Source organism: Nannospalax galili, unplaced genomic scaffold (genome assembly GCF_000622305.1).
Source record: "Nannospalax galili isolate Female #2095 unplaced genomic scaffold, S.galili_v1.0 scaffold639, whole genome shotgun sequence".
Classification (NCBI taxonomy): domain Eukaryota; kingdom Metazoa; phylum Chordata; class Mammalia; order Rodentia; family Spalacidae; genus Nannospalax; species Nannospalax galili.
The window spans coordinates 2,835,268-2,848,051 of NW_008344644.1; the positions used below are offsets into that span (position 1 = coordinate 2,835,268).

At 37.4% G+C, this 12,784-nt stretch overlaps 1 protein-coding gene across 1 annotated transcript in view; it reads left to right on the forward strand.

Moving 5' to 3' along the window:
- The window catches only part of Sema3e (semaphorin 3E), a 283,121-nt gene that overhangs the window by 214,600 nt on the left and 55,737 nt on the right, over positions 1-12,784 (forward strand). The window contains exon 5 of the mRNA XM_008840910.3: positions 12,035-12,128. Within this exon, the coding sequence (XP_008839132.1) occupies positions 12,035-12,128 (94 nt within the window). The remainder of the gene's footprint in view (positions 1-12,034; positions 12,129-12,784) is intronic.

The following is a 12,784-nucleotide window of genomic DNA, read 5'->3' on the forward strand; positions in this document are numbered from 1 at the left end:
TCTCTCTGTTTTCCATTTCATTCATCCTATTGGTGAGGCTTTCTCCTGTCGTTTCTAATTGGCTTATGGAGTGTTACACTTCATTCTTTATTTCAACCTGTTCTTCAATATTTCTAAGTCTTTTCTGAATTCATTCAGAAGTTATCCCTGTCTTCCTTTAGTTCTTTGTGTGTTAAGTTCACTGAATTCTTTTATCATGTTTACAATTGTTCTTTTGACTTCCATGTCCTGTGTTATCTCTAGGGGGTTTTCATTATACTCCTCTAGAGGACTATTGGTACTTGGTGGGGATATATTATTTTGGTTTTTCATGTTATTGTTTTTTCTTTGTGACTTTGACATGTGAATTTCTTTTGTAGTTTCTGATTCTTGTGTGAGACTCAAGCCTTCCTTTGTTGAGTTTAGATCTGTTTCTTTTTGTAAACTTTATGTGCCTTTGTGGTTTACTTATTGGGCATGAAAAGGTGATTGTTCTAGGCTTCAGGTTCTCTCTTTTGATTTTATATTGGAGTGGCCTAATTGCTTTTGTCTTCAGGAGTTCCCACAGAGGCCCAAGTGAGAAGAGGCTCAGATGATATCAGGCTTTCTCCTAAGGTACGGGTCCCTTCAGCAAAGATGCTGCCCTCAAGAATTTGGGGGCTGGTCTGGCCTGGGAGAAAGGCCCAGGCTAGATGGTGGTCTCAGGAAGCTGGTGGCTGTGCCACACAAGGAAGTAAAGGGAGGTGAGTGTGGGACCAGGCCTAGAGGGTTCCTTGGTGCCCAAGGGAGGAAATGGGTTGGTCCCGATGTAAAAGATCAGGAAGCAGTGGCAACGGCTCTGAATCAAGAGGATAGTCGCTGTGTCTGGGGTGTCAAGACAAGAAATGGGCCTGTAACCCAGCCTTGGAGGAGAGACCCGGGGCGGGAGCTGAGAGGGTGAAAGAGGTTGGGTGAGTCAAGGCATGCTGGGTGCCCTGGACTCACCCAGGGAAGGTGCTGGGACCAACACAGGTGAGGCTGTGCAGCCCAGGGAAGTAAAGGAAGGTGAGGGAGGGACCAGGCCTAGAGGGTTCCTTGTAGGCACACAGGGAGGAACTGGGTTGGTCCAGATGCAAATGATCAGGAAGCAGCAGCTGTGGGCCGAGAGGTTAGCCCCGGTTTCTGGGGTGCCCAGACAAGAAATGGGCTTGTCCTTTTTCACTTTTTCAGACAGGATTTCCCTGTAACCCCCCGCTGGCCTGGAACTCACTTCATTGACCAGGCTGTCCTGGACCTTACAGTGATTCTCCTACAGCTGTCTCCTAAAACGCTGGGAGTATGTGCCACCATACGAACTAATTATAACTTCTAAAATATGGTCTTATTGGCTATTTTCACAAATATCACCAGTATTTACCTGTTTGTGTTCTTGGACTTTGTTTATTCTTACTTCATTGTGTTGCGGTTACTACCCTTACACGTTCACAGGAGTCCCATTTTTGTGTCCTTAAATTGACATCTAAGCTTCTGTTTGTGATATAGTTCAAATAGTTATAATCTTTTTGCTTGATGTTTGTTTATGGTATAAAAATTATTGGAAGTCTATCTTGTACATTTATCAGCCATTTCTTGAAGTTTACTGGTTTGTATAAATAGAAAAAGTTATTCAGAAACAGGCAACAAAACATGCTCATTTCTTCTTTGCTTAATTTATATTTCATACATTAAGACTGAGATTAAGAATTTTCATATATGGAAATTATTTCAATGATTTCTCTTTGATCTGATTTTTTTTTCATTCATTTTGAAACTATTAACTTTTGTTATATGTCTGCATGTAGGTAAGTCCACCTATGTTATGCAATAACCCCAGAGGTCAGAGAGGGCATTGGATCTCCTGGAACTCTAGTTACAGATGGTTTTTTGACACCATGTGGGTGCTGAGAATCAAACCCAGATCCTCTGCAAGAGCAGCCAGCATCTTAACTGCTGAGCCATTTCTCAAGCCCCATAAATTTACCTTTAACCTTATATTTTAAACTTTAATAATCACAATAACATAGGAAATATAATATGTATTTAAGAAGAACGACATAGGAAATATGTATTTAAGAAGAACGAAGATGCCAAAATATGATAGGCACAAAATGTAATATGTGCATTTATAGGTGAAGAATGTATTTTCTTAATCAAATTAAAATGCTAGTGTAAATTTAAACGTTGAATTAATTGATTCTCTGTTGCTGTGAATGAACACCATGACCAAGATAGCTAATAGAAGAAAGTGTTTATTGAGCTTATGTTTCCAGAGGGATTAAGAGACCATTATGGCAGGGGAGGAGGCATGGCAAGAGGCAGCCAGAGCAGAAAGCTGAGTGCTCACTTGCTTACATGTTCAAGCACTGCACAGGAAGCAGAGAGTAAAACTGGAAATTGAGTGTGACAATGAAGTCTCAAAGCCTACTCGCAGTGACAGACGTCCTCCAGCAAGTCCACACCTCCTGAACATCTGCAAACAGAGCCACCAACTGACCAAGTATTCAGAGCTTGAGCTTATGTGGGAACCTCATTCAAACCACCACAAATGCACAGGAAGATAAGGTTGCTTACTGGGATTATAGTATAAAATTGTAACTAGATTTTACATATAGATTAAAAGTAACAGGATTTAAGCAATTCACTTAGTATATATTATCCAAAAAATATTTGAATTAACTGGGGTCAAAGGGTGAAGGACCCCACTGCCATCCTACAGTTAGGTGAGTTTGATAGTAGAAGCACTGAAGGAGTTTGAAAAGACACGTATGTGTCTAGTTGGGGCAAGTCTGAAGGCTGCAGTAAAGGTGATGCTGAGCTCTTCCAGCAGAACTGAGGAGTGTCTAATACATTTCAAAGGACAAACCCTCCCCCAACACACACACACACACACACACACACACACACTCATGCACGCCTAGTATCCAAGAGGATCAGACTGGAATTTAAGAGCATTTGAGAGGAATGAATATGGGAATTGTTAAGACTAGGTTACCTAGGGTGAGGAAGAGAATGGAATCTCAACTAATAACTGGGGAAGAACCAAAGAGAAAGATTATTTGGAGTTCAAATATAGGTTTAAGTGAATATTTGTTTAAAACTTCAGGAATAAAAGAGTTGAATAAGAAATGTTACCTAGATGTATAATGGTTATATAATTAATGTTTTAAAACTGTTTTAGTGATATTTTTTCAATTTACTCCAAATAATCAAGTGACATCTTTCAAAATAGCTTAGTGACACTTAGAGAACGCATAACAGCATAGATTCATAAAACTAATTTATTAATAGAAAACATTCCACTTAATGATATTATACTTAACATCTGACATGTAATGACTAACATTTATTAGAAATGAATAGCATTCAGCAGATTTGGGGAGTCTAAGGGCCTGCCTCAAGCTCTAAAAAAGAAAACTCTACTGACTAGAACTACCATTTATATTTTAGAGACATTTTTTCTACAAAACTAGATGTGTTGCTTATTTCTATTAAACAGTCACTCTATATCACACTGAAACAAAATATGCAGCCTGCATGTTAGTAATAGCAGTGCCTTGTAAATTAAAGCACCCTACTCAGGCACGATCCCAGCTGTTAAAACATAGATAATGCAAATCATGTAAGCAAGGACCAACATTCTCAATAGGGTTGAACCCCAGTATTACACATCACTTGAACCATGAATGCAATTGTCTTGGGGTCATTGACAATGCCTTCATGCATTAAATTTTCTGGTTGGTTTAGTGACTGAATTCTAAATCATGTAGGAAAATTACATTTCTTGGTTTTAGTATTTTTTGGATTGTATGTTATATAAACACTGCATTTATCACCACAGTGGTAAATAATCTTAAACTTCATTCTTGGCTATATACTTAATTTTGAAGTACTCAGTTTTGAAGTTAGCTTTATTAATGCCAAGCGAAGCAATAATTTGGAAAGTGTTTGCTTTCCATCATAATATTAGTACTTTCTGGTCTATGGTCATTTTTTCCCATCTTCAGAAATACTATCGTGAGTCTGAGGGAATTTAGATGAACCAGATAAATGAGGTTTTTTGTCACATTGAGCTTCACTAGGGTTAAGAAAGTCTCTGTTTTAAGGTCATGGAACAAAAGACCAATTAAATTCTTAGAAACCACCACCAAGTCAGTCATTTGGTTAACATGGAGAACTCATATTGTCTGGTTTCGTGATAAACACTGCAATAGTAAAAGTTGAAGGTATCCTTCAACTCTGTAGAAAAAAAGTAAGAGAGGGAAGAAGGAATGATGGAAGGAAAAGAGAGAGAAGGGAAAGGGAACGACAGAGAGCAAAAGTGAGTAAGTTGGGTGAGAAAAAGGAAGTATTTTGTAATAATAAACCACTGTCATCCATGCTGCATTCCATATTAGCTTCAAATCACAAGTTGTTTAACAATGTCCATAGGGACAAAACAACATCTTTATAAGTCTTTGATCTTCACTGTTCATTTCTAATAGTTACCATGAGTTACTCAGTTATTTTATCATCATTTGATTTTTGTTTTGTTTGGTTTGGTTTGTTTCATTTTGCTTGGTTTTGTTGGTTGAGCCCTGGCTGACCTAGAACCCAGTATGTAGACTAGGATGGCCTCAAATTGACAGAGATTCGTCTTCCTCTGCCTCCTGAGTGCTGGGATTAAAGGTGTGCAACACTATGCCTGGCCTATTTTACATTCATTTCAAATGCAACATATTAATCCTGCTCAGAGTTCATCATAAGTTGTAAAAGTGTGTGTTAAATAAATGATATTTTCTAACTGAGAGAAGGAAGAACTTATCTATTCTTTTAGTTGTGTTACAATACAATGAACTTTGTTAAAGCCAATGGCTATTAGACTACAGGGAAAAAAAACATAAATGTACTGAGTCTAGACAGCTGTAATGTAAGCAAGCTCAAAGTACAGATGTTCTAATTTCAGTCCAACCTATTAAGCCACAGCTCTGTTTTATGAGTAGCTTTGGAGGTATAGTAACAAGTAATAAGAGGGAAGCATGCTTCTGGAAAGGCAGCATTTCCCCAACAATATAGCCAACTCTGGAGCACTTACTCCGAGCCAGGTATTTACATGATAGCAGAGATTCAAAATGTCAGCAGGAAAATTTCCTCAAGGAAAGCCCACTAGCCAGTAAGAAAAATAGATAATTATAGTATAGGATATAAATTGGTCAGTGACACATTAAGAAACAATAGGATGCTATGGGCAGCCATGAAAAGGGAAATAATGAGCATCGCGATAGGGAATGGGATTAGATCAGGGTTCCTGTAGGTGCTCAGTCTGAATTATTAATATTATATAGGCATTATGCATTATTAACCTAAGTATATTATTGATCTAAAAAACAAGCAACATAAAACAAAAAATCCTCAGAAACTGCTAAGTCCTTACAAATGGCTGGTTCACAGACTGGAAGAGCAGAACCTTAAGAGGAAAAGGTTCATTTCAGATGCAGTGCTTGCAGAAAGTCCAGCAGACTTCAGGTTTAATTCTGCAGTCTCTGAAGCCAACTAGAGTTCAAACTGGGAAGAGACCAGAGGAAACTCAAATTTCAGAAGGAAGTCTTCCTCAATGGAGCAGAGAAGAGAGAGTTAGGGCCAGGAGACGGCCCAGGAGGGGTGTTAAAATCAGGGTGATAATTCGTAAAAGAGTGAAGTAAGTGCCAGCAAGCAAGCAGGAAGGATAAGTACTGCAGAAAGGAATAGTGAGCTTAGAAGGTAAATGTATTTGTGGTAGTTTTCAGACAATATGGTGATGTCGTTGGATATGGCTTTATTATTGTTTCAGGCTCAGGCACCAACATGCAGAAAACATTGCAAACCTTTTGAGTAGGTATAAATGGTCAGAGTTGATCTTCTACACTGAGAATAAGGTGAGAGTTTATCTGATCAGATAAGTAGCTTTTCAGAGGGATGATAAAGGGAATAATTACGGGAATAAGTTTGTCCTAATTTCAAGAGTTGGCCAAACTCATACTTTTCAGTGACTGTTTTATATATTTTAAATACTTTAAAATCATTTATTGATAGTAATTTTGCTATCCTGAATGGAAATGAATTACACATATATTTATTTTATATTCTTTTTTAATTTATTCTTTTTATTTTATGTGTATGCATGTATTGCCTGCAGGTAGGTAAGGGTACCCGTGCTGTGCAACGCCCGCAGAGGACAGAAGAGGCTGTCAGATCCCCTGGAACTGGAGTTATGGACAGTTGTTAGCTGCCATGTGGGTGTTGGGATTCAAACCCAGGTCTTCTGCAAGAACAACCAGTGTTCTTAACTGCTGAGCCATCTCACCAACCCCTTATTTTATATTCTTTAAAAATATTTACATATGGGTCTAGCGAGATGGCTCAGTGGTTAAGAGCACTGGCTGCCTCTTGTAGAGGACCTAGATTTGGTTCCCAACACCCACATGGTGCCTAATTCTTGTCTGAAACTCTAGTTCCAGGGAATCCAACACCCTCTTCTGATTTCTGCAGGTATTGCATGCACATGGTGCACTTATATACATTCAGGCAAAACACTCATACATTAAAATAAAAATAAATTTAAAACTTTTGAAAAATTAACATGCATATAATGTAAAAATTATACTTATTTAGTGGCCTCATGTGCTACCTTAATGAAGATATTTATTGTGAAATGTATAAATCAGGGTAAATACATACATCTCATCTAAGAGTTATTTTTTTTTAAATGTATAGTTTTATTAAGACAAAAACCAAAAGCGCGAAACACATGCCCAGAGAGATTTTACAATGCACATTTGCATGCAGGTCTAGATGATCCCAAGAACTGATGGATCTCGTGTGTCAAGACAGAGCATTTTGGACATCAATTATTCTGAAGATTTTGTGATTTCAAGTGAACCATTACCCCGATATGAAAGTTAATCTCCCGAGACCAAGGCTTTTATAGTGATTCAATCCTTTAATTGATTCAATGAAACTTTTGCTGTCAGTAACTGGATCCTGCAGTAGTTTCAGGATGCAAGGCTGTAAAAAATCCAAGAGTTTCATTACAAAGAGAGCACAGCCCCCTCTCTTCTCTCTCCCATCCCCCTCAGCCCTTCCTGCAATATTCCAGTCAGTGGCTTGGATGGACAAACTTATGTTTATAACCTTATAACTGGAAAGGGATCTTTTTCTCCAATTTGAAGAATTAGCTCCTTTAAGGTAGAATGGCCTGCTGTATGCACTCTCCAATAAAAGTATGTACTTCCCCTCATCAGTCAGTTTCCATCTCCAAAATGGAAGTCCCGGTAACTCAGGAACTGGCTTTGTAGGGAACACCTTGTCTTGCAGGTTTTAATATTCACAGCTTTTCAAGCAGTCTCTAACAGTCCTCACTTACTGTTCCAATTAAATTTTTTGAAAGGGCCAAATGTTCTTGACACAGAACCAAATCATTACTTAGCTACTCTTTCCATTGTTTCACAGTTCCCCCTATCAGGGCATAAATCTTAACCAAAAAATGATCCTACTCATATCCTTTCCTCCCAGCCCTATCTCTCCCACCTCCAGTTAATATAACGACTAACAGCCAAAAACTACACACATGCCACACTGTAAAAATGCAGTTAATACACTTTCTGTGTGACCCTATTCCTGGGAAGTTCTGTGTGACCCTATTCCTGGGAAGATTTGAATAAACATCTTCTCAGCCCAGATAGGGAACTGAGGACAGACCAAAAGTAAGGATATTACCAAAGTCCAACTTGGTGAACCAAAGGGTTTTATTCAGGTTACTTACAGGAGTATATATGACGGATTACTTACAGGAGCAGAAATGACTCAAAGACAGCTGCATAAGCAAAAACACAGCCTATCATGGATGAGAGCTCATGAAGGCTGGAGTGCACTGTACAGCCTGCAGATAGCTCAACAGGCTGGGGAGTGTCTCTTTCAGGCAACTCAATTGAGACCCTTTCTAGCAGATTGCCTGGTTTCCACTTACCTCCCTTTAGACATGCTACTGTTTACATCCCTTTCAATTAACATCCTATATTTCTTAAGGAGCTCCTCTCCAAGAAGGAACATCTTTACCTTAGAGGAAATTGCTACACCACAACACTTTCTTAACTTGTTCTCTCCTGATTTATTTAATGGAAATTTTATACGTGTTAACAAAGGCTGATCTGTTAATTTTTTTTCTTTTTCCCCAAGCTGTTTATAAAGGAGGTAAATTGTTTCTAGGTTCCTTTAGCCTTAACTTTAAACAGAAATGGTCTTATATCATAAAGTTGTACTGATTTTGTATGGGAAAATAATTTCATATTTGATTTATTCTTATATTGACTCTTCTTTAACTGCTCTAAACTGTCAAAAATCACGTGATTGCTAATAAAATGCATGTATTGAGGCCACTCATACATTTGTCCCAAGCAACTGAACTATTGTGATGATGCTGTTCCTTATGTCAGTCAATGATGTGGGACTCACACAACACTGCTTGTGAACATAGCCGCAGTTCAGATTTCAAGTCAGTCAGATAAAAACACTCAGTGCTTTCTTTGCTTTCCCTATCAAGTGTTTAATAAGAACACACCCTTGTTACAAAACTGGCTAACATCTTATTCCTACAATTGTATCTGATTTAGTAGCTCAAGAATAAAATAAAATTGAAATATAACTATTGTTGGATAGGCTTGTCCTCTGAATGACCAGCAACAGATGGATGTCTTCTCTAACTTCTCCCCGGCCTACATCAAACTGGTTAGACCCGAAGACTCTCTGTAGGAAGGGAAAGGCAGAGGGAGACAGTCACCCCTCCCACTCAATGGAACAACCTTAACTGCATGAGGGAGAGGGACTAAGGGTAGATACAGCGGAAGTGAGGGAGAAAGAAGGCATAGCCATCTTGGGCCAGCAGCCACAGATCTGGAAGGCTCAGCTGAGTGCAGGAAAAGAGCCCAAGGGTGTCTATACCTTTGTAAGTACTCCTTACCGCCATCATACGCTCTGTTAGTAAGCCCGATAAATATTTTTATTCCCTTAACTGTAATTTGAAGGAATATTTTCTTGGTTGGTCATAAGGACAGTAGGAGGAAGAAGCCAAGAGTGAGACTCCCAGCAATAAATTCGACTCACGATAATAGCTCAAGAATAAAGAAAAATTGAGATATAACTGTTTTTCAAATGAAAAATATTTGAAGAGTCCATATTTCACTTGTCTACAGAGACTTTACATTTTCTGGCCAACAAACAGGCAAACAAACAAAAAGACAATGGACCTTTCATTAGTGAACTGAAAATTAGAATTTGCAAAATGCATTTATTTTTAACACTGAACTGATAGTTTTGTCCATTTTAGTGATACTAGAATTATGTAATTTTACTAGTGAGGCAAAAGATCAATAGAAGTTTAATTTAATTTATTATTCTTAAATGAGTACTGTTGACCTAAATTTAACTGCTGATCAAATAAATACAAGATAGGTATTTGAAGTCTCTGGAAAATGTAAGAAAGGTTCAGTCGAGGTTCTTTTAACTTTGTTCTTAGGTATAGATCTCTGTGAGTGTATCAGTATTCAACCTCAATGCTCAAGTAAAGTGTCAGTGTCAAATCTGGGGTTTTATGAAAGACTGTCTTTTCACAGACTCAGATATGCACGTTATACAGATGTTTCTCATACATAACTGAAAATTTTAGAATGATTCTTGGTTCTACTGAATTATTTTCAAATAACCAGGCTAAGTTTCTTGGTGAATCTAGCTTCCTTTCGATTTAGTTTCTCTTTCAAGTGCAAAAAATAAATCAGAAACTTAATACCCCAGACACATGTAGAAATTCACAGTTCCACATTAGCCTCAGGAGCCTAAGTGATGATTGTCACTGAGGAAAATTTATGACATTTCAAGAAATTGTGCCTTTGTTTTCTTCACCTATCTCTACGGTTCTACAAATTCTGGGACTCTTCTTGATAATGGACATCTTTCATTTTGAATTTCCTAATTCTTTACCTACTTGACAGTTTAAATTTGCTTTATGAGTTTTCCTGGACTAGTGACATGCGTTTGCTTTATTCTTGCCGTTTCAATATTTGTATTAAGATGTTTAATTGTATCTGTTAGGTAAAACAACTTAATAGTAATTTCAAATTAAAGGTTGAGTATCACAGAATTTTTATGCTATAAAAAGCCTGATCTAGGCGTTGAAGAGATGATTCAGAGGCTAAGAGTACTGACTGCTCTTGCAGAGGACTCAGGTTCAGTTCCCAGCACTGATATAGAACTGTCTATAACTTCAATTCCAGGGAGTCTGACACCATCTTCTGTCCTCTGTGGGCATTGCATGGTACACTTAACACACACATTCAGATGTAAAATAAAACCAAATCTCTAAAACATATTTTTAAAAACTGATCTATCCAAACAGCTCAGTATGTCTCTTCATGAGCTTTCTATGACAATTAAAATATATACTGTATTTATTTTTTTTCCTATTTCCAAATATTTTACAATGTGAAGTGACTGGTCAGGCATGGTGGTTATGCCTTTCTTTAATCCCACCACTTAGGAGGAAAAGGCAGGAGGAGCTCTGTGAGATTGGGGTCTGCCCAGTCTACAGTTTTCATAGCAAGCAAGTCCCGGGCCAGCTTGGGCTACAGATCTCTGTCACCAAAAAGGAAAAAACAAAAAAGTGACTGAAGTGACAGACAAATATTACATTCATATACTTGGTCTCTTGCTTCCCTCTCTGTATGTTTTGGGTTCATTCTGCAAAATTAGATGAATTTTTCACCATTCATATCACCGTTTCAGATCTATAATTCCTTTTTCTCATTTGAACATTGTTTTTTTCTTGTCTCTGAAAACTGAAATCTATGGGCACAGATCACAAACATCTCTCTATTTCCTTTGTTTCTATTTTTACTTTTTTTTCTATTTTTGTTAATTTCATACTTTCCTCTAAGTTGGTTTTACTAGCTGAAGAGGAAATACTTTGCTGCTAAGCACAGTAATGGAGCCACACCTCCAGGTTGGAGTTCACACTCTATAGCCAGTGTTTCAAATTCAAGGACAAGATTAGATGGTCATTAGGGTGACTTCAGAACTGGAAGAGTTCTGAAGAGAGTGAAGAGAGGCACCGTGAACTAAGAGGCCAGTTGTGCTGCTAGGTGTGTGCATGTTGACCAAATACAGTGTGCTGATGCTCAGAGTCACCAAAGTCCACAGTATCAGAGACATTCTACTCCAAATTTCTTTTCTTCTATAAAGTTTTCCATTGTGGTTATTATTGCTGTTTTCCTAAATATGTTTCTTTTACTTAAAGCCTTTATAGTAGGTACACGGGAGGTTAATTATATAAAAAATCCAGAGTGAAAATGTTGAAATCTAGAAACATTCAGAGAAATTTTCTGTGCTTTCATGTGTGAAATAGGAACCAACAATGAAGTAATATTTTGTGGAGATATTAATATTTAATATCCTATTTGTGTAAAGCCAGATATTAAGGATTAAAAATAAAATAGTATATATAATATGGCATCAATTCATACATATACATTGAAGTAATTATGAATTAATCATTCTCTGAATTTTCAGATATTGTTTATACAAGTAACATGGTGAATAAAATTATTGAAAATGTAATAAGTTTTATCATTATTCTTTTCAAAACTGTTCAGAAAAATCAGTGAGGGATTTTTGGAATAAAGCTCCAATTCTATTTTTATCACTGAATCTCCTTTTCAGTAACCTTTTTTCATCTTCTTTGGAATATTTAACTGACACATCTCAGAATAACTAACATTATCTGATTGAGTGATAAAACCTGCTAATTTCTTTCATCACCTGTAGACATTTTGAGAACAATGAGAATCAGGTCTGCCAAGCCCAGGTGATTATTTTTTTGTAAGCTCAGTTTGTAACTAAATAACTTTGTGCTTCTGGGGTCCTGATTAGAATGTGATTGTTGAATAACCTAACTTTGATATATTTTTTTCTGAGCAATCAAATTCTTATTAAAGTTGGTTACATTCATCATGCCTTTTTCTGGTTTTCTTTTCAGGACCCCTTGTTCTACCTGGAATCATACAGATCTGAGAAAATAAGGGGCAGATGTCCTTTTGACCCCAGCTCCTCCTTCGTCTCCACTCTAATTGGTAATTATCTTTGCCTCAGACATCAGGCGGTAGTCATAGTGATTTTGAAATGCGTTTCTCAACTTCAGAACATTCTTTGGCCTTTCTTTGTACATTTTGCTTTGCAGTATCTATCTGCTGTTTCAGGGAATAGTGATACTGAATTTGAGCCATTGTCAACTTAAGTAATTTGACTCTAAAATTAATACAGGTGCTGTTAAGTATGTCTGTCCAGTCATGAAAAAAAAAATCTTCCCTGAGTACATGGGCAATTTGTATGGTCCCATTTACTGCTCACAAAATGTAATCATATGACATTATAAAATCTTAGCCAGAGAAACTAAACTATTTAAAAATATGCCAATATTCTATTTCAGTTACATCAAATAGCTATGCTTTCCTTTACACTTTTTGTCATCCATGGAATTCAGCAGAAAAACATATTAGCTAAGAAATCTAAAGTTATTATGTCTAAATTATTTTTTACATTTATTTCTGAGAGAGGGAGAGAGAAAGAGAGAGAGAGAACACATCACTGTGCACATGTGGAGGTCAGACGACAACCACAGGAGTCAATTCTCTCCTTCCACCATGTGGATGTTGGGGATTGAGCTCAGGTCATCAGACTTGGCAATAAGACCCCTTACCTGCTGAGTCATCTCACCAGCTCTATTTAC